Source organism: Pinus tabuliformis, chromosome 9 (genome assembly GCF_031772625.1).
Source record: "Pinus tabuliformis cultivar Carrire ecotype Pingquan chromosome 9, CPIR1, whole genome shotgun sequence".
Lineage (NCBI taxonomy): Eukaryota > Viridiplantae > Streptophyta > Pinopsida > Pinales > Pinaceae > Pinus > Pinus tabuliformis.
Window position 1 is genome coordinate 822,434,402 of NC_142307.1, and position 23,583 is coordinate 822,457,984.

A 23,583-nucleotide genomic window follows, 5' to 3' on the forward strand; every position below is an offset into this window, starting at 1 on the left:
CGATGCTACCAAAAACTAACACTCTCTCTTAGCGAGGAAAGTGCTAGCAACAATGTCCACTTGCATGCTGATTTGTTTATGAAGCACCTCCTTTCTGTATTGTTGTTGCCACCAACATTGTGTTGCTGCTATTACTATACTGTTGCCCATGACATTGCCACTGCCATTGCTACATCTGTACTACAACTCCCTCTCAAATACTGCATCTGTTATGCTTTTAGCACTACCACTGCTAACACTGCATCCGTACTGCAACTTAGTTGTTGAGAGAAGCAACTGAAAAACATCCAAAATTAGTTGAACTTAACTGTGTTCAACATAATACAATGAATGTTGGAATCTGATTGCTGTTGATTCTTACCCTCTGTGTAATATTCCTAACTAGCCATGGCTAATTGGAATATTCGATTTTGCTCAATTTTGCCTTCTATAGTTATTTATAAATAAAAAGGTGAGGAAAAGGGGGACATAACTCACCTTTAGAATACAGTCACTCCCTAGTAGCACAACGTTGTGACTTAAAGGGGAGCCAAGGGGGCCAAAGGACCACGCAGAGATGGGGCCCACACAGACACTTGGAGGGATTGTGCAGATGGGAAAGAACACGTGGCAAGAGAGGGACTATGTTGGAGGAGGTGGGCCTTGGGATTGAGAGAGGCCAATGCTATAAAGGAGAGGGGAGCCTCCTCATTTTGTCATTCGATTATGTGCATTTGAGCTAGTCAGTTCGACTTGGAGCACGCTGGCTGTTTAGCCTGCCTGCAGCACTGTTTAGTGCATTGAGTGTCTCTGTTCGGAGATCTCACCCTTAGCCCCGGGGGAATTCGAGTGCCTACTCAGGCAAGGTAGTTTCCAGCAGTCTTTTGTAGTAGGATTGATCTTTAACGTTGTGGAGGAGCTGAGCATTTGAGGACTGCGCAGTCTGGAGAGAGAGGGACGCAGTTCTTTTGGTGGGAGTTCCGGATTGGGGGTTTTGTGGAGGATTAGAGCTGGGAGATTGAGCAAGGGATCAGTTCTTGCATATTGGAGGATTTTGGCAGAGTTTCGAGCTGAGTCTTGGTGGATTCTATTCAGTGGTAGTGCAGAGGCTTGAGGGACAACGTAGATCCCCAAGGGTGTGATTTTCGGGGGTCGACTATTTCAGAAAAGCTTTCTGGGTTTTTCTAGGTTCCTTGAGTAGAGTCTAATTCCAAAGTTTCAGCATTTTCTGAGGAGGGGAACAGCCCCAAATCCTCATTTGATTTCCAGTAGTAGCAGCAGCACGACAGTTCTGTTGCAGCTTGGACGCAGTTCAGAGAGAGGCCATTTCTTTGCTATTCTGAGTGTATTTCTTGACTTGCCTTGTGCAAGTCGAGGTGCCATCTTTCTGATCACCTCCTGTACTCATTCCATTACTCAGTATAATAAAATGGCTTAGCATTTCTCTCTACATTTCTTGAGTATCTCCTTATATTTCATGTTCACATTATTATATGTTGTACCACTGTTATTTTTATCACTTTGACTTTCCCGATCACTTTATCATTTGGACGTGTTTGGTTGGAGTTTGCTTGGGTTTGAGGGATATCCTGGAAACGAGATATTACAGTGGTATCAGAGCATAGATCTGGCTCAGCTTGTAGAGCTAGCAATCTATGACACCAGGGGAAAAGCCCTACATCTGCTACAGAGGTAGGAGATACAGAGACACTGGGCATAGGTTGGAGAACACCTACGGAGAGGGAGACTGTGTTCTAGTGGTGGACGCAGAACAGGAGGAGCCTGTGGTGGACACAGAGCAGGAGGATCCGATGGCGGATGAGGGTGGGAAGAAATTTGCGGACATGTTCCTCAAATCAGTGTAGGATCTGTCAAGGCAGATCGAGGTGATGGGGCAGAGATTCACAGTAGTGGAGGTTAGACAGCGTGAGAACCCACAGGTTTTTCAGGTTGGTGAGGGATCGGGTACATCACACCATTTTCCAGAGCAGGGTGCCACTCGGCGTGATACTACTCGGCAAATGGCCTCACATGCCCCTACATGCTCTACCATGCCCACTTTCCTAGGAGTAGACACGGGGGCTGGAGCCCAGCAGGAGGCAGAGCCCGGTCACATGGGCGATTATTTTGCAGAGTATCAAGCTGATGGGCAGGATTTCAAGGACACTCTCTCATTCAGAGACTTTGTTCAGCTCCAGCGGGATAGTAGAACCCGCGACCATCACAGAGGACACCGGCATTATCACGATGGAGACACCCACTGCACAGCTAGTAGATTCCACTTGCCTATGTTTGATGGTTCATCAAACAGTTTGATAAGGTCTTGGGTGGAGAAGCTGGACATCTATTTCTAGCTCAACCAAAAGTCGGAGGCAGAGGCCATCAAGGTGGTGACATTAAATTTGGATGGTGAGGCCCAGGATTGGTGGTTCCATGGGATGGTTATACTCAAACATTCTACAGTGATGACATATGCCGAGTTTACCAGGAGATTGATGGAGAGGTTTGACCGAAGGGAACCGGAACAACACTTTGTTAAGCTGACGAGGCTCAAGCAGACAGAGAGCCCAGAGACCTACATTGTAGACTTCTTGAGGATTTCAGTGATGGTGCCAGATCTATCCACAACACGGAGGATCTACATGTTTGTTGAGGGGTTAGTAGAGCCACTTCGGGGTCTAGTCAGGTCCACTAGACCAGTCACACTCCAGAATGCTATCAGCAGGACCCAGGACTTACAGGATGCCTTACCCAGGACCCGGACACCTTACCCCCAGAGACAGGCTTTCTAGCCTAAGGGGAAAGACGTGACGATTCCGCCTCCGAAAGGAAATCCAGGATGAGCACAGATTGATGATGACGCCAGGAGGGAGTTGAAGAAGAAGTGGTTGTGCTTTACCTGTTAGGAGCCGTGGGCACCAGGACATAGATGTGCTGCTGGCAAAGCACACTTTATTGAGGTCTTCTCCGAGAGCAGCGGGGAAGAGGATGAGGAGGATGATGTGGAGGCAGGAGATAGTCATGCCGTGCAAGGTCCCTCACCGCCTCCACCACCAGCAGTAGGTGGTGCAGCTTTTGCACCTACCGGAGGAACCCTTGTAGCATTGCGAGGAGTTCCCAAGTATTTGACGCTGCGCGTACGGGGGACAGTACATGGCCAGCGAGTATCAGTTTTGGTTGACTGTGGGGCAACACACAACTTCATGGATGCATAGATGGTTGAGCGGAGAGGTATACAGACAGAGAGCTTCGATGGATTTTCAGTTTTGGTCCCAAGAGATCAGACCAGGGTGTGTGCTCGTTATGTCCCAGAGTTATCAGTGACGATGGGCATGTACACACTGACTGACCACTTTTTCGTGGTCAATATTCCGGACACCAACATAGTACTGGGTGTTCAGTGGCTTATCACTCTAGGGAAGGTCACGACAGATTGGAAGGCCCTAGAGATGGAGTGGGATGATGAGAAGACAGGGAGGTATGAGAAGATACAGGGACAGAACACATATCCGCCTCAGACTGTTTCGGCTCATCGGATGGAGGCAGTCTTCCGGAAGGGAGACATAGAGTGGGCAGTAGAGCTGCGTGCATTAGAGACAGGGACTACAGGGCAGACAGTGCACCCGGAGATACAGTCCATCCTTGACTGATATGCCACAGTATTTGGGGAGATTCCACCGGGATAGCCACCGGACCGGGGGTTTGAGCACACCATTGAGCTTGAGCAGGGCATTTAGGCAGTGATTACTACCCCCTAAAGGCATCCCAAGGCCTATCGGGATGAGATTGAGCGGGCCATTCAGGAGTTGCTGGCTCTTGGGCACATTCGGGTGAGCACAAGTCCTTTTGCTTCTTCCGTGGTGTTGGTGAAGAAGAAGGACAGCACATTGAGGATGTGCATTGACTACAGGGCCCTGAACAAGAAGACACTTAAGAATAGGTACCCCATACCCAATGTTTTTAAAACCGGAACCGGTGACCGGACCGGTCCACCTAATGAACCGGTTTACCGACCGGAACCGGTCTAACCGGGACTGGTTTGGTCTAAACGGACCGGTTTTAAAAAAATACATTAAATAATTAATTTTTAATGAAACAAAACTATTTTTAAGATGTAAAACCATGATTCCAAGCCAATAGAGACAAAATATGCAAAGTTTGCTCATTTATATACCATGTAAAGGTGAATATATCAAAATGGCACCGAGTGCAATACATATCATCAACAAAATAGCAAAATACATAAGAAATGAGGTTGTAAATGGCCTATAAAGTCCAAAAACAATGCTGCAAGCTATGAGGCCATTGGCCTACTACAAGTCTACAGTGTACACATGATCAATCATCAAGTTCATCACCACTACTAGACACAAGATTATCATTAGGAGCTACATAGACATCATCTGGTTCAGAGTCTGAGGATGCCTCAGCCTGATCTGCAACCTCAGTATCAATGCCACCAATGGCAATAGAAGTGGACCTAATGGAAGCACGAGTTTGTCGACCTGCATGACTAGTGCCTTCCATTGGTTCTTTGCCTTTCCTTGATGCCGCTATTGATCTTGGTTCTAATGCCACCACATAATCTGCTTCATCCCCTGCCAAAGCCATGTTGATATCAAAATCAGCCTCAAACACAGGTTCTTCAGTCTCCTCCACCCATTCTGATGTTGGATCAATATCGTCCAACACAATGGGATCTAGATCAGGTGTTTTTCTCATCATTTGGAGCTCTAATTGCATTTATTGTTTACCCCCAAACCATGAAATCCTGAAAACCATTAAGTCTGCTGAATTTTGAGTGAAATCTAAAATTCTAGTTTGTCCATATGAAATCCAATGAGGTCGAAACCACTCTCAAACATCCTGAGTCATTTCATGGTAATGTTAAAAATTTAAGTAAAAGGATGAAAATGAAAATTAAAGGAAATGTCACTTTTACTTTAAGAATTTAACATTACCATTAATTGCCAACATTGTTAGGGTTGAAACACCCTTAGTACCCCCCAAAACCCCTCAAACACGGTCAAAAATATGTTTTTTTAACTTTATGGTGGGTGTGCCTAAAACCGACCGGTTTAGGACAGAACCGGCCGGTTTGTTACAAACCGGCCGGTTCCGTCCTAAACCGGCCGGTTTTCACCGGTTAGGGCAAAAAAATGGAGAAATCAGCATTTAAACCTGGTTTTTTGGCCGGTTTAGACCGGCGGGCTTGCTAACCGGTCGGTTAGACCGATAACCGGTTTTTAAAAACGGTTTTTAAAACACTGCCCATACCCAGGATCAATGAGTTGATGGATGAGTTGAGAGGAGCATGGTTCTTCTCAAAGATTGATTTGAGATCTGGGTACCATCAGATTCACGTGAGGGAGCAGGACATTCCCAAGACCGCCTTCAGGTGCCACTATGGGCACTTTGAGTTTTTGGTGATGCCCTTCGGGCTAACCAACGCCCCAGCTACATTCCAGTCTTGCATGAATCACATCTTTCCCAGTCACTTAAGGAAGTTTGTGTTGGTGTTCTTTGATGATATCCTCATTTACCGCAGGACTTGGGAGGAGCATCTCCAGCACATTGAGACAGTGTTGCGCATCTTGGAGGAGCAGTAGTTCTATGCCAAACTCTCCAAGTGTGAGTTTGGATTGACGGAGATGTTATACTTGGGACACATCATAGGGGTGGATGGAGTGAGGGTCCACGAGGAGAAGATCAGGGCCATCAGAGATTGGCCGGAGCTGAGAAACGTGACAGAACTTCGAGTATTCATTGGCATTTGTACTTACTACCGGAAGTTCGTCAAGAGTTTCTCACAGCTTGTTGCACCCCTGACAGATTTGACGAGGAAGGGGGCATTCAGTTGGTCGGATACAGTGCAGCAAGCCTTTGACAGGCTCAAGGAGGTTATGAGCAGTTGTCCAGTGCTTGCATTGCCGGATTTTACATAGCCATTTGTTTTGGAGTGTGATGCGTCAGGAGAGGGGATTGGCACAGTGTTGATGCAGGGAGGTCACACTTTGAGAGCCGGAAGCTCCTTCCGCACGAGAGGTTGTATTCTGTGTACGACAAGGAGATGCTGGCCATCATGCATGCATTGGCCAAGTACTAGCAATATTTAGTGGGTAACAGGTTCAGGGTGAGGACTGATCACAACAGCTCAAGTTCTTTTTGGAGTAGAAGCAGCTACAGGAGAGGCAATAGAAGTGGATCAGTAAGATCCAAGCGTATGACTTTGACATTGAGTATGTCAAGGGTAAGAACAACATGGTAGCAGATGCCCTTTCACGTAGACCAGCCACATTGTCTCTTATGAGCTTGGACGCAGACTGGAGGGCTCGACTCTTAGTAGAGTACTCCAAGGACAGATTTGCATATGAGGTTTTGGATGGGTAGGTGGCAGATGACAGGTATAGGGTGGTCGATGAGATCATCTACTACAGGGACTAGATCTTCTTGACTAAGAAATCTCAGCTCAAGAAGAAGATACTTCAGGCGTCACATGATTCACCATTGGCAGGGCATCAGAGGTTTACCAAAACCTATAGGGCCATTAGAGAGAGGTTCTCATGGAAGGGCCTCAAGGAGGACGTACTCCAGCATGTCCGGGAGTGCGATGTTTTCCAGAGGAACAGGGGGGAGATGAGCCATCCCGCAGGATTATTGCAGCCTCTTCCCATTCCAGAGGGGAAATGGGAGTGTATTTTGATGGACTTCAGCACAAGGTTGCCCATGGTATAGGGCAAGGATTGCATCTTTGTCGTCGTTGATCGACTGACGAAGTACTCACACTTTTTCTCCATATCCACACACTACACAGCAGCACAGGTGGTCGAGTTGTTCTTTAGAGAGATCTTCAGGTTACATGGTCTTCCCAAGACCATCACCAGTAACAGGGACAATTGTTTCATGGGCGGATTTTGGCAGGAGCTTTTCCGGTTGGTGGGGACGGAGTTGACACCGAGTACTAGTTATCACCCACAGACAGACGGGCAAACAGAGATAGTTAACAAGTGGCTGGAGGGCTACTTGCATAACTATGTCAGTGAGCAGCAGCGAGCATGGCTGAAGTGGCTGCATTTGGGGGAGTACTGCTACCACACTACACATCACATGTCCATTGGTATGTCACCATTCTATGCTTTGTATGGATATCATCCCTTATCTTTCGCTGACGTGATGTTTGGTGCTAGCAAGGCTCCGAGAGCCAAGATTTGGATCCAAGAGAGTCAGGATATTCTCCGAGCTCTCAAGGATAATATGGCTACAACACAAAACCAGCAGAAGCAGTATGCCGACAGGGGCCGGGTGGAGAGACAGTTTGAGGTAGGGGACTTGGTCTACCTACGGTTACAGCCATACCGACAGTCGTCACTGAAGCAGAAGGGCGCTGAGAAGCTCAAGCTCCGCTTTTATGGGCCATACAGGGTGATACGCAGGATTGGACAGGTTGTGTATGAGTTAGAGCTACCCCAAAGCAGCAAGATTCATAACTTCTTTCATGTATCATTCCTGAAAAAGGCATTGGGGTAGCATCTGACAGTGACAGATGAGCTACCACCCACGGATGATGAGGGGCAATTGGTGTTGCAGCCAGAGGCTATTATTGATATTAGGGAGAGGCAGCTGCGGAGCAGGATGGTCCAGGAATTCTTGGTGAGGTGGAAGAATTTACCAGATGAGGATGCCACTTAGGAGAGTGAGAAAATTTTGCAGCATCCATCACTTTAGTTGCTTGAGGACAAACAACATTTTGCCGAGGGAGACTGTAATATTCCTAATTAGCCATGGCTAATTGGAATATTCGATTTTGCTCAATTTTGCCTTCTATAGTTATTTATAAATAAAAAGGTGAGGGAAAAGGGGACATAACTCACCTTTAGAATAAAGTCACTCCCTAGTAGCACAACGTCATGACTTAAAGGGGAGCCAAGGGGGCTAAAGGACCACGCAGAGATGGGGCCCATGCAGACACTTGGAGGGACTGCGCAGATGGGAAGGAACACGTGGCAAGAGAGGGACTACGTTGGAGGAGGTGGGCCTTGGGATTGAGAGAGGCCAACGCTATAAAAGAGAGGGGAGCCTCCTCATTTTGTCATTTGATTATGTGCATTTGAGCTAGTCACTTCGACTTGGAGCATGCTGGCTGTTTAGCCTGTCTACAACATTGTTTAGTGCATTGAGTGTCTCCGTTCGGAGATCTCACCCTTAGCCCCGAGGGAATTCGAGTGCCTACTCAGGCAAGGTAATTTCCAGTAGTCTTTTGCAGTAGGATTGATCTTTGGCATTGTGGAGGAGCTGAGCATTTGAGGACTACGCAGTCTGGACAGAGAGGGACGCAGTTCTTTTGGTGGGAGTTCCGGATTGGGGGTTTTGTGGAGGATTAGAGTTGGGAGATTGAGCAAGGGATCAACTCTTGCATATTGGAGGATTTTGGCAGAGTTTTGGGCTGAGTTTTGGTGGATTCTATTCAGTGGCAGCGTAGAGCCTTGAGGGACAACGTAGATCCCCAAGGGGGTGATTTTCGGGGGTCGGCTATTTCAGAAAATCTTTTTGGGTTTTTTTGGGTTTCTTGAGTAGAGTTTGATTCCAGAGTTTTAGCATTTTCTAAGGAGGGGAACAGCCCCAAATCCTCATTTGATTTCCAGTAGTAGCAGCAGCACGATAGTTCTCCAGCAGCTTGGACGCAGTTCAGAGAGAGGCCATTCCTTTGCTATTCTGAGTGTATTTCTTCACTTGCCTTGTGCAAGTCGAGGTGCCATCTTTCTGATCACCTCCTGTACTCATTCCATTACTCAGTATAATAAAATGGCTTAGCATTTCTCTCTGCATTTCTTGAGTATCTGCTTATATTTCATGTTCACATTATTATATGTTGTACCATTGTTATTTTTATCACTTTGAGTTTCCCGGTCACTATATCATTTGGACGTGTTTGGTTGGAGTTTGCTTGGGTTTGAGGGATATCCCGGAAATGAGATATTACACTTTGAATCTTCTGCACTGCTACTAACTCCTGCACTGTGCCAACTGCACTGCTGCCAACCTTGCTCTACGCTGATCAGTCTCTAGTCCCCATCTACTGCATCTATCCTCCAAACACTCCATTGCATCATCTGACACTAAGTCCATCTCGCTACTGCTGAATCTTGGGCTCTCGTAGCAAGGAATTGATTCAAGAGGTGGACTCCTCAAGGATCCTACCCACATGTAATCCTCTCAACTACAACTCATTATCACCCCATCTCCCTCCTGGAGATGCGTGGGCACTCATTGCAAACTCATCCTTGTCAATCTTTGCTGAAGTAGCCTTAGGATCATGTTCCTCATCTTTGTCCTTTTTCTTTAAAGGACACTGGGTTGCATAGTGGCCCATCTCGCCACAACTGAAACATTTCACCTTCGAAATGTACTTTCGCTTCGGCTTATGCTGTCCCTTCGATGCCAGAGTTGTGTTCTCCTCTTCCTGCTTCGTCTTTGTGCCACTCCCACTGTTGCCATTGAGGTTGACCTTCACTAGGTCCCTCCTTAACTCCTCCTATTGAAGAGCCACCCACATCTCCTTCCATGAAGGTAGTTTTTCTCTGGACAATATGCTATGGACAAAAACTTGCCATTCATTCGAGACTCCATTCAGGGCTATCCTCATCATTACGTTTGGTTGAGGAGTGGACCCCGCTGCAGCAAGCTGGTCTCTAGTGTCTTGAAGACGTTGAAGATAGAGGTTCACCCCTTCTCCTTTTTGCGTTAAAGTCCACTGCAACTTCTGCTCCAAATACATCTTCCGTTGTTCATAATAGCCTTCATACAGAGAAGACAAGTCTTCCCACATCTCTCGGGTTGTATCCTTGCCCTGCAAGTGTGAGACCACATGATCTCGAACTCCATCGAGAATCAACCTTTTTGCCTTCCCCTACTCAGCCTTGTAATTCTTCTTTTGATTGTTGTCAACAGGAACAACTACAACACTTTTGACGTAGGCCTCGAGATCATATTCCTCTAGAACAACTAAGATTCTGGTCTTCCATATGACATAGTTGGAGGCGCCTTCCAACCTTTCCTGATCTCTGAGCCCATGCAATGCCATCTTACCCAACTGTCGAAGTGACTCCTCTAGTCACTGCTTAGCACTGCTCAGCTACTCAGTAAGTGAGAAATTCGAACTTTCTGGTGGAAAGTTCTCTGAGGAGAAAATTTCCCTTCTACGTGTCTTCGTTCTTTTCCAGCGGATTTCTGCCCCGGTAGAAATTGTGCCCTTCAAGCACTATGCTGAGGCTCTGCGTCACTCCCTCTGCCTCTGCAAACTCATGAACTGGAAATCGTACCTCTTTGTCATCTCACTCAAAGAGAGATTTCCTCGGATCTACTTCTCGACAAGGATTGCGCAATCCCTTCAAGGGGATTCGAATTGCTTCCAAGTGCAGCTTTTGGCCTCACTGCTCAGCGCTGGATCTGCTCTTCCTCACTTCAAAATCAATGCTCTGATACCATGTGAAAATTCCTAGACTCGAAGGAACCCCTACTGGAGCAAATCTGAATCTACTTCACCTACTTGATTTTTAAATTACATTCATCAAGTTATTCTTCTTAATACTGAAGCAATTACTTCTGCAACCTACACTAATTAAATATTTGATCTCATGAACAGAAAACAGAGGAAAGAACAAGATACATAGGACACACTTATTTTTGGACACAATAGTCCCCGGAAAAACTCAATGCAGAAAAACCGGTGCATTAGCTTTGAGGGTTTATTATTTTGCAGGAGAAATATCTGAATACAAATCTAGGATGCTCATCTAGCAACCCTCTACAGAGAAAATAATGATGGAAAATCTAAGTGAATTTTACCTCACTTCACCCGACAGAATTCTGGCTGATCCGACACAAGATTGGCTAACCCCAGCTATTTCTGCGTTGGCCTTGCATAGGGTCTCGTCAGCTCTCCCGACTATTCCGATAGTTCTTGGTAGTTCCTGACAGTTTCAGTTGTTCCGACAGTTCTAGATTCTGCGTGACAGGCAGCTTCTCTGTGTCAGCTTTCCCGGCTACTGCGTTGCCTCTGCATCAGCTCTCTCGGTTGTCCTGACAGTTCTGGATTCTGAGTGACAGGCAGCGTTTCTGCGTCAACTCTCTTGGCTATTGCGCTGCCTCTCTGCAAGCTCTCTCTGCCTCTTTGTTCTGTATTTTCCGGAAAGTCCTTCCAGATTCTCTCTGCCTCTCTGTTTTGTATTTTTTGGAAAGTCCTTCTCCTAGATTCTCTCTGCCCCTCTGTTGCAAGATTTCCCCAATCGATTTTCCTCCTGATAACTTCTCACCTCAGAAAATCAATTTCCTCAATCTCTCTGTGTCTTTCCAAATGAACCCCAAGCCTCCATTTTATACTTTTCCTATTGAGTCTTCAACGACCAAGATTAAGTCTCTAATCAATGGTTAAGATTAAAACATGACTTGATCCACCTTCTTGATCATTCTCACCCATATTTTGATTAATACCCATTAATATCTTAATTTTCCAAGTTTAGACTTAGGAACCCCTTAAAAAATATTAATTATTTTAATAAAATACGATCCAGGTGGAATTTCACCAAACAGTTTGTGGGTTCTTTAGAACTCATGCACCTTAGCCTCTCCACCATTTTTCGAGGCTAGAGTACTTCCGATGCTACCAAAAACTAACACAGAGGAGGAATTTCCAACAGAGCCACAAACAGAGAGGAAGATTGAGCCTTGATTTTTCCTGGAGCTTTGGGCACGAGGACTAGAAGACCTCCATTTTGAAGTCTTATGGAACTGGGAACTGGATAGTTTGATCCCAGATAGGTTGGGAGGAAAAGGGTCGGTTTGGTAACAGGAGTGGGAGCAACAACAGACAAAAACACCTTCAAACGAAAATTTCAGGTGAGTACTTGTAAATGAATGGTCAAATTTTAATTTCTCTTATTAAATTCTAAAATTAGGGCATTAAATGTAAATTGTCTTATTTTGAATTCCTCTGGTTAAACTTCAATAATAGGGTTTTACACCTTTTATGGTAATGTTACCCACCACTTTGTGGGTGATATCCCTGGGAGAATTTTTTTTCCAAGATGGTCCTCAACCGACAGTCAGTAGCCCCTTGTAGCCACCAGATAGCTCGATGTGCCATTTTTCTCGCCACCTGAGTCAACCTTGTGGTCCCTCGCCCATTTGTTATGATCACATGTTTGAAGGTGGGCCTCCTGACCCCAAAGGTATGACTTTTCAATGGTTTAGTTGAGTAATTTTGTTTACTTATCATGGACATTTTCGGGCATGGATTGGTGGGGGGATTTGGTGGAAAGAGTGGGCTAGGTTTGTACTCTTGTCTTCTATGCCCAATTCAGTAGTTAGCCTTGTATCCTTGTCCCGTGGGATCTCTTTTACTAGCCATTATCTTTAGGGTTGGCACTACATGGGAAATCTCGATTTTGGTTGCATGGTCCTGCTTCCCAACACCATATACATCACTCCCCTTTGCTCATTTTAACTCCATTCATCAATTTTCCCATCTGGGTCCACGTGTTCACTGGGTCCACACAGGGTTAGCCTCCCTCGCCCCTTGTCCACACTTTGGGTCGGGCCTGGAATGATGCCCAGAGGTTGATGCAGCTGAAATGAAAGGAAAAAGCATAATTTTGCCACTTACAATAGGAAATGTACCACAAAATGCAAAGGATGGTCGGGGCATAAAAATTTACCACGTGGGCAAAAGCCAAACATGAGCTCCACCCCTTGTTCATGGCCATCACCCTGGTTCCTATGGGCCCTAGATGAGCCCCTTTAACATTAAGGAACCCATGATTGTCTCGACCCTTGGCCGGCAATGAGTTGCTCACCTTAAATGGGGGTACCTAGTGCTATATTCTATAGATCATGCTCTCATCCCCTAGAGCCCTGAGCAGTTATGAAGAAAAATCAATCAAAGGCAAAAGGCATATGAATAAGGGTGGAAAAACAAAGGTCGGGGTAACTCATGTTCCACGATTTGCTCCCTACTACACTCATATACCCAAATGTGGGCTTCCCTCATCATACTTACCCTTGAAACATGACATGTGGCTTGGTGCCTTCCCCTGATCCCCACTCTGTCCCATCACTATATCACATGCCACCTACCCATTGATGGATGTACCATGGACATATCACCCCCTTTAAAGGCTGAAACCACCTAATAGGGTCCTTAGTTAACCCCCTTATTGAGCTTGGAAACACTTGTACATGCCAAAGCCCATTACGGAAGGGCATGCCACCATGAATTGCCCACTTGAATTCCATGATTTGTAAGCTCTTTAACTTGATTACTCTAATGGTTTGTTGTTATTGGAGGGTAAGGGGATGCATTAGATCTTATGCAGGATTGTTGGTGGGTCTCAATTTTGGGGTTTGGTTTTCCTATACGGGGTCCAAACCCTCTAGAGGGCCACATTTGGCACTTGTAGGTTGAGCGTTGAGAGCCATGGGCCTCCACCATAGTAGAGAGTACTTCATGGATCCCCAACACCATTCAGGGATTGCTTGTGTTCCACCTTTTGGATGAGGATGATGCACCTGGATCACCATGCCTAGCCGGCTCCACACTTGTACCACACACTTGGCAAATGTTCCAGGGTCCAGATGAGGATGTGTCTCACTGTAGGAGACAAAGGGAGGGATTATGTCATCATCCTAGCCCTTACATATGGTTTACAGGCATCATTGTTCCACTTGGAGACCCATGAGGATGTCATTGTGTCCCCACACCCACTTGGGAGCACCACATGTGACTTGATTGGAAAACAAGGGGCCAACCCCTTGTCCACTATGTTTGGAGCCTTTTCACTCAACTTGGCACATTTGGACTCCATTAGGCCTCCTCAATGGCCCAATGACTCATCATATTCATTATTTTGCCCTCTTGAGAGGCTATTCTTTGTATTATTGAGCTATTTTGGTGAGCTTGTCACTAAGTCATGTCATTAATATGTGTTATTTTATTATTTGGGGCTAAATTAGGCCAATCAGGCAAATCGAATCCCTTTTAGAGTTGTATAAATATGATAGAGGCTCATTCTAACATCTCACCATCACTTGGATTGGATTGGTATCTCTTGAGAGATTTTTGCAGTTTTTGCTGGGATAAACTTTTTGGAGTTTCTTGATGCACTATGATGTTTGGATTTTTGTTTTTGCCTTTGGAGCTTCTTTGTAATGCAAAGTGGATGAATGGATATACTCTCTCTCTTTCTCATGTAAGTCGAATTTTTTATGTTATTCTTGTTATCTTACTTGTCAAATGCATGTATATTGTTATCATTATTCTTGTATGGGTTAATGTAATGCAAAATTCTTCTAGGACCCTGAATAAGTGATTTAATGTATGCGTTTCTCTTTGAGGGATTGGGTGAATGTTCCTAGAGTTACCTCTTAGGTTGAAAGACCTCGAAACTTCATCTCTTTGGCAAATTTGAAGTATAAATCCCTATTGACCTAGTTGTTGCCCTTGGAGAGGCTAGGAAAGATCAATTAGGGCTCCTTAGCTCACGAAAATTCTCGATCTATGTGTATCTTGACTCCATTAAGCCCAAGCAATAAGGCACTAATTCTCGTATCCCTTTGGTAGTCAAATTTACCTCTCTTTTCTTCACTTTTCCAAATTCTAGGCCTAACTCTAGAGGGTCACCTAGGGCATGAAGCGAAATCTTTTGTAGCCATCCAAACACCTTGAAAATTGGTCCACAACTGCATGAGGTCTTCTCAAGGGATCCTCCAAATTTGAGCACAATCCGACAGTGGAATTCCGAGATATCTCCCTAGGTTGATTTGGGTTAGTGTTCTCATTTGGATCATTGCATTCAAATTTCAAAGAAAATTAGTCCTTTGATCCTATTCTCTTTCCTAATTAGGTCAAACCCCTCTTTGGTCGATCAACTCCATACCCTTGACCTAGTTTGGGTCCATTTGGGTTCTTTGTGGTCCCACAACTTTATAACTGAAATTCCACAAGGATTTAGTAGACTCCATTTCTCCATAAGAATCCCAAGTCTAGGAAGCCCCTTGTCAAGGCATATTCTCTAAACCTAAGCTCAAGTGTCCTCTTAGCCCTTCCTAGAGAGTCTACCACCTTGCCTTTCAAGCAATTAAGCTATCTAATTGAGTCTCTTTTGTGAATAGGTTTTAAGGATCACTCCTTATCTGATCATTGATCTATTCATCATTGTGATTCCTCTTCTACTGGGTCTCCTCTCATCAGTGAAAGTCCGTAAAAAGCAGGGAGCCTTAGCTGAGGTGATAGTGAGCTATCACTCCATTGTTGCCCCTTGACCTAGTGGTTTCTCTATAGGATCCCCTCCTAGGACCCCTGCTAGTTTGAGTGGTAACATGTAACTCTTTAATAATAGATTCAGGACTGATGTATGGCACCTCCTATTGCTGAAGATAATTGAATATTGCCAGGGCAGCCTTGAAGAGGGATGAAATTGCAAAAATTTCTGCTGTCAGTACTTCAATGCAAATTCATAAATTTCACCTCTTTCCTATGGGTTTCCTGGATCTATTCTCTGTGAAGTTACAACCTTAGGGCTGACCTGAAATGTAATTTACAAAGTGCAAGCTCTGGTGCAATCCTTGGCAGATCTTCTTCCATAAATAAATAAGTGCTTTGTCAACATAACTGATATGAAGGGTGTCTATATGCATTCTAATGCTGACTTTCATGGATATTCCACTAATATTTACCTCAAGGACAAAATGATAGTATATACAATCCTCCTTGTGGGCTTCTTGTTGCTTCTCTCCTCCTTTCTCTGTTAATAGAGGATATGAATCTGCAGCATCTTACATTATTGATTTATCGTTGCTGATGTAAAATAAATAAGAAAGATTTGTTGTGGCTAATCTTCTATTCCTTTTAGTTGCTACTTTTACTGCAAACATGAAAGGAGACTTGGACAAGTATTGACTGGTACTCACTGATTGGAATATGAGATGTATGCTATTCTTTTCTGGATAGCAGTGGCAGCGCTGCACATGTATTGGGTGATTGTTTAACATTGCCTACACAGAGTGTTATCTTTTGCAAAAAGTGTGCCCTTCTCTGGTGGTCTAATTTGCATATTTCACCTTTTCTTTTGGGTGGGGCATGGGGGGCAATTCAACATACACTGAAATTCTCTGATCGATATGTATTTTGATGGATAAACTTTTGTGTACTTTTTGACAGATTATGAAGTTGACTTACCAGAAATAGCACAATTTAGTAGTGTTTTAATAGCAGACAGAGGCTGGGAAAATCAAGCTGAGAACGACATTCTACCTGGCCATCTAGTACTCCATGAAGAACCTTACGTGGCGGTATGCTAGACTCAACTGCTTAAATTTACAAGGCTATTTATTTGTAACATATTTTTATGTAGAAACTGCCATTTTGTCATTTGCCTTTTATACATCAAAAACTTCATAATGGTTCTAAACAGAAAAGATTAGGCCAATTTCATTCTTTACAATAAATAGGGTGGTTGGAAGCTTCATAGGTAAAGAAGGTTAAGCTGATCACATTCACAAAGTTCAAATATCACGACTCACATTTTACTGTAGGAGATAAAATAAGTTATTCTTTATTGGGGGTGAATTATTGTAATTTTTTTTATTTAACATTGGTCAGTGTTATAAACTTAATATTAATAATAATAATATGTAATTACTTTAATGAAATGTCAAAGGGCACATACCCAGCGACCAGTGTCATTGCATATAAGTAGATTGTCACACTGCTAGTTGTAACCGTCATTCTTATTCATTCAACCAATCATTTATTATTCACAATATATCTTTCATATTTTTGCAGAAATTTTCTTCCAATTCCAGAGAATTTCACAGATATCTCTTTTGTTATCAGAGCCATTTCATGAACAATTTTTTGGGTACACTCATCGAAGTTGTTGTTCTGTACATTGAAATGAAATGATATTTTAACGTTCATGAGACTAAAAATAGTCTATGGACCACCAGTCTCCCTGCTTATGCTTACAACTATTACAGCTACCACTACAAAAATTTCATACAGCTGCCAAATTAGTGTCCATACGATGCCCTCTAAGCTCGTCCATCAGCTCATCAATGCACGGAATTGGGTATCGGCTCTTCGACGTCTTCTTATTCAGGGCCCTGCAGTCGATGCACATGCGAAGGGTCTCATCCTTCTTCTTCACCAGCACAATTGAATAAGCAAAGGGACTAGAACTAGGCCCGATGTGCCCCGACAATATGATCAACCTCGTCTCTGAGATGTTAGAAATTGTTATCGCTCAGATTGTACAGGCATGGTGCGACAACAACTCAAGTCGGGGGCTATCACTCTGATCCCCGACCTCTCTGTTTTAGTTGTCTTCCAACAACAGGCTATGGGGGGTAGTCCCTAATAGAAGATGGAAATGAAAGACAAGTTGGCAACTAACAAGTCTAGGAGACCAGTGCCTTATGAAGTCAATTTCTTGCTTTATATTGATTAAAGAGCAAGTAACCAGATGAACAACCGTTGCTTCAATGCTTAACTATCCTATGTGCTATGCAAATCCTAAGACTTAGGTGTGATTCAAGAATATTGATTGCTTTTAATTAGATGCCTATTCTAGGTTTATCCTTCCTCTTAACTATTTTGAATCTAGTCCCTAGAGTAGGTTGTGAGAAAGAAGCCAAGGGGAAGCAAGCAGAGGCTTGATTAATGATACCTCCCCTTAGGTACTAACCACCCGCTGCCTCTGGCACTGTAGAGGCCATGGCTTTGATGACTGCAAGGTCACCATGTTAATGACTAGAACTAGGCCCGATGTGCCCCAACAACATGATTAGCCTCGTCTTTGAGATGTTAGAGATTGTTGTCGCGCAGATTGTATAGGCACGGTGCGACAACGACTCAAGTCGGGGGCTATCACCCTGATCCCCGACCTCTCTGTTCTAGTTGTCTTCTAACAACAAGCTATTGGGGGTAGTCCCTAATAGAAGATGGAAATGAAAGATAAGTTCACAACTAACGAGTCCGAGAGACATGATTGAATGGCCTAGCCACCTGGTTGATTTAGCAAGATTTATGGATTAGATTAGATTTAGATGTGAGACCAGTACCTTATGAAGTCAATTTCTTGCTTTATATCAATTAAAGACCAAGTAACCAGATGAACAACCATTGATTCAATGCTTAACTATCCTATATGCTATGTAGATCCTAAGACTTAGGTGTGATTCAAGAATCTTGATTGCTTTTAATTAGATCCATATTCTAGGTGTATCCTTCCTCTTAACTATTTTGAAGCTAGTCTCTAGAGTAGGTTGTGAGAAAGAAGCCAAGGGGAAGCAAGCAGAGGCTTGATTAACGATACCTCCCTTTAGGTACTAACCACTCGGTGCCTCCGGCACTGTAGAGACTGTGGTTCTGACGATTGCAAGGTCACCGTGTTGGCAGCTCAGGGATAAATTCCCTCCATCGGGCAACCTTCCTCATCCAGCGAAGCCTCTCTTTTCCCTTGGAAGAATTTAATTTGGTAAAGGAAAAATGTAATTTTTAATGAAAAACCCACAAGGACACAAAAGTACAAGTCGGTTTAGATAAGTTAATTTGACCTCCTAAGAAGCATATAAATACACCATTTGTCACATCACTTTGGAGCATCACATCAACTCATCTCTTCTTCTCTTAGAGGTTCGACTACTAAAATTGTAGGGCTATTCTTCACATGTGTGAAGGAGAGAGAAGGTTTTCTAATTGGGTTGAATTCTTCTTCTGTTTCCGACTTTGACCAGCGTTGACTTTTGGGAATTTCAGCTTGGTTGACTTGGGTTCTTGGATCAACTTTGAGGCTTCTTAGATCAACTTTGACCTTGGTTGATCGTAAATCTTACTCTGCTATTTGCCCGTAGGGTTGACCTTAAGGTTGACCAATTTTTGAGGCACTTTTTGGGATTGTTTTGACCATATTTGATTGAACTAAAGATGACGAGTTTTCTGTAGCCAAGATCGAACTTTTTGGAGGCACTTTCACTGTTAAATGTTGACTGGTTAGGGCATCATTTGTTGTTGTTGTTGACTTTGACCAGAATTGCAAATTTGACTTGACCAAATTTGACTTGACCAAATTTGACTTTCGGGCTCATCTCTTGAATATTGGTTAGTAGATTGTTGGATAAGTCAAAGATTTGACTTTGACTCTTTATTGATGAATTGGAACATTGTATCTCTCTACTGAACATTTGATGACAATCTAATAGAAGAAGAATTTGAACGGGTTTCCCCCCTTGTGGGGTTTTCCCCTAGTTTTTGACCAAATCTTGTGTCTCTTGTTATTGCTCTTGGCTATCTTCTATTGTGTATTGGATTTACTGTTCTTTCTACAATTGCACATTGTCATTGGAAGATTAAATTTGTTTAAAAGTAATTGCTAATTTAAGAAAGAATTGGGCTAAGTGATTGTGCTAGCATAGAACAGTGGAAAGATAACAAGAGAAGTCATCAATAAATGTCACATAGTACAATGAACCTCCAAGCGATCTCATGGGCATCGAACTATGGAAATTTCTAAGTCTGACACATTAGAAATCTCCACTGCATTATCTGGTTTATTATCTCTTGTTATTTCCATTAACAAGTTATTTATAAATATAAATACCAAAATAAATAGAAATGCAACCTTCACACATATACAGATCAGCAACTGAAATAACTGAGACAATCACACAAGGGACACCGTTATTTTTGGACAATCGTCCCCGGAAAAACCCAATGCGGGAAAACCAATGCAACAGATATGAGGGTTTTATTATTATGCAGTTATTTGAATACAACAAGGGTGCCATAAATGACTCACCCTTCAAAGATTTTCCTTGGCAGAAGTACCTCTCCTCAGAGACAAATATTTCGGTTGATCAGCAACCAGATGATGAACCCCATAGTGACCTCGATTGTTGCTCAGCTGGACAACAAAAGATGCTCCAAGCTTCCTTTCGGAACTACGTCACCCTCTAGGGACTGCGTTGCCCTCTACGGCTCTGCGTCTGCCTCTCAGTGCCCAGTCTGCCCCACGAAAATTCCTAAGCGCTGCTTCAGCCCAACGTCAGCTCTGTAGCCCTCTGCGCTGCTTGCTTAGCCTTTGCTTCAGCGTCTTGGCCATCTGCGTCTTCTGCACTAGCCTCCTCAGCCTCTGCGTCAGTCCTGGCTGCCTTTGCGTTAGCCTTCCAAGGCTTTGCGTTGTCTCTCCGGCACTTTCTTTGCCTCTCTGCTATGTGTTCTCGACCTTCTATCGAATTGCCCTTCGCTGCAACAGATCGCTAACTTGATTTCTCAGCAAACCCTGCCCCAAAAAATCGAATTGATTGATCAAGTTGGTGTGTCTCCAACTTACCATCAAGCCTCCTCTTATACTTTTCCTGTTGACTATTCAACGACCGAGATTAAGTCACTAATCAACGACTAAGATTAGATTTGGCTTTATCCTCGTTCTTTAGAACTTTCTCACCCATATTATATTAATACACATTAATATTCTAATTTTCCTAAGTTTAGACTTAGGGACCCCATTAAAATATTAATTATTTTAATATCTCTTCATTTGGGTGGAATTTCTCCAAACGATTTCTGGGTCTTGAAGATCTCATGTGCCTTAGCCTCTCCACTAATTTTCATGGCTAGAGCACATCCGATGCTACAAAAAATCAACACTTCCTCTTAGTGAGGAATGCGCTCTAGTAATGCTTCACCACAGAAACATCACACTAATCTTCCACACCAGTACCTATGCTGATGCATGGCTTGCTGCCTCACATCCCCTGCACTGCTGCTTCTTATACTACTGCCCATGACACTACCACTGCCATTGCCACTGCCACTGCTACATTTGTACTGCAGCTCCCTCTCAACATGTTTCCCATGCTGCCCTTAGCACTGCCACTGCTAAATGCTCCACTGCAACTCAGTTACCGAGAAGTAATTGTCTTCTCCCAAATACTGACATCCCGGTCAGTCTGGAAGCCTCGTGATGCTGAAGCTACCTCTGCTGCTATCATGTGCTTCCTCTGTCGCCACTGCGCTGCTGCATACACCTCTGTGCTTCTCGCACTGCTGCAACCCCCACTGTGCTATGTCAAATTTCTGCACTCAAGCACTGTCTTGCTGCTTCACTACACTTTGCTCCACCCAACATTTGTCATCATGCTATTGTCGTTAAGGGCTCCTGTAGCCGGATGTGATGCAAGAGTTTGGGCACCTCAAGGATCCTGCCCCTAGCATGTAGTCCTCCTTACTACAATTCGATGTCTCCCCACCTCTTATCTAGAGGACGCATGAGCACTCATGGCACAATCGTCATCAGTGTCGACCTCTTTCTCTGCCTTAGCTGGAGCTGCCTTTTAGTCAGAAGCCTCTCACTTGCTTTTCTTCCTGGGACACTGGGATGCATAATGTCCCAACTCCCCACAATGGAAGCACTTAACCTTCGAGATGTCCTTCTTCTTCCTCTTCTATAGCCCCTGTTGCCCCTCAGATGTGAGAGCTGCATCCTCCTCCTCCTCTTTCTTGACTCTGACTCCCTTACCACTACTCCGTGCCTTGGTCAACCTCTTGATCTCTTCCTGTTGAAGAGCTGCCCACATTTCCTCCCAACCAGGAAGAGTAGCTCTGCCCAAAATACTTTGGACAAATGTCTCCCTCTCCTCAGAGACTGCATTCAGGGCAGTCTTGACCATAAACTCTGGATCCGATGTAGACCCCATGGAAGTAAGTTGGTCGCGAATTTCCTGCAACCTGAGAAGGAATGGATCTATCTGCTCTCCCTTATGCATCTGATATGACCGCAACTGTTTCTCCAATAACATCTTCCGCTACACGGAAGAGCCCTGATTTAAGGTTGTCAAAGTGTCCCACATCTCCTTTGCTATGTTCCTCTCAGCAATATGTGGTATGACATGATCTTTGACCCTGTCAAGGATCATGCACTTCGCCCTTGCCTGGGCATCCTCATACTTCTTGTTCTCAGTTGGGTCAACTGGGATAGCCACTACTTTCAAGGCATAGTCCTTGATGCGATGTCGATCCAGGACTGCCAAGATCCTGGCCTTCTAGATGACAAAGTTGGAAGCCCCGTCCAACCCGTCCTGATCCCTCAGTCCATTCAATGCCATTTCAACTCCTCTTCTGAACTCCCTCTGAGTCTCGATTCCCCTCCTGGAAATCTCCCTTTCAGTCCTGATTTCCCTTCCGGAAATCCTCTGGCCAGCTGTCGAACCGCTCCTCTCCAATCCTCTTTGCATCTGCTATTCGGATCTGGATTCCTTGGCTAGAAACCCGTCGAGGTAGTGATTCCCTCTACCTTGGTTCCGTCTCTTCAGCCATTGTTCTGTATTGACACAAACAACGTCCCACCAGCTCCTCAAATCACAATCTACACACATCTCCTCAAACCCCGACAACTGAAGAAACTGAGCCTTTCAGGCTCTGTGAAATACTGACAAAAGCTGAATCTGCTCCTTCAACCAACTATGTCAATCCTACCTGGCTGAGCAAGATGACATATCTCTTTGTGAGCCTCTTCTGCCTCACTCTACCTCTGCGCTGGCTATTCCCTTGGCTCAAAATGATGACGTAGACTCTGCATCACTTCTTCTCTTGCTGCTTCTACTCTGGAACAACGTTGTCTCTCGGGACAACTGCTACTGCTGCAAATTCTTCAGATCTCCTGCTGGCGTCTTCAATCTTCCTGTGATCTACAATCGCTCTGATACCATGTGGAAATTTCTAAGTTTGACACATTAGAAATCCCTACTGCATTATCTGGTTTATTATCTCCTACCTATTCTTTCCATTAACAAGTTATATATAAATATAAATACCAAAATAAACACAAATGCAGCGTTCACACATACAGATCAACAACTGAAATAATTGAGACAATCACACAAGGGAAACCGTTATTTTTGGACAATCATCCCCGGAAAAACCCAATGTGGGAAAATCGATGCAGCAGATATGAGGGTTTTATTATTATGTAGTTTTCCGAATGCAACTAGGGTGCCATAAATGGCTCACCCTTCAGATATTTTCCTTGGCAGAATTACCTCTCTTCAGAGACAGATATTCCGACTGATCAGCAACCGGATGATGAACCCCACAGTGACCTCGACTGTTCCTTAGCTGGACAACGAAAGTTGCTCCAAGCTTCCTTCCGGAACTGCGTCACACTCCAGGGACTGCGTCACCCTCTACGTCTCTGCGTCTACCTCTCAGCTCCCAGTCTGCCCCACAAAAATTCCTTAGTGCTGCTTCTTCAGCCCAACATCAGCTTTGCAGCCCTCTACGTGGCCTGCGTCAGCCTCTTAGCCCTCTGCGTCTTCAACGCTGGCCTCCTCAACCTCTACGTCAGTCCTAGTTGCCTTTGCGTCAGCCTTCCAAGGCTCTGCGTTGTCTCTCCAACACTTTCTCTGCCTCTCTGATATGTGTTCTTGGCCTTCTATCGAACTGCCCCTCGCTGCAACAGATCACTAACTCGATTTCTCAGCAAACCCTACCCTAGAAAATCAAATTCACTGATCAACTTGGTGTGTCTCCAACTTACCCTCAAGCCTCCTCTT

At 44.4% G+C, this 23,583-nt stretch overlaps 1 protein-coding gene across 1 annotated transcript in view; it reads left to right on the forward strand.

The window, feature by feature from the left end:
- Positions 1-23,583, forward strand: part of LOC149151318 (uncharacterized) — a 423,245-nt gene that overhangs the window by 237,486 nt on the left and 162,176 nt on the right. Inside the window, 1 exon segment of the mRNA XM_089438966.1 lies at positions 16,193-16,323. Within this exon segment, the coding sequence (XP_089295092.1) occupies positions 16,193-16,323 (131 nt within the window).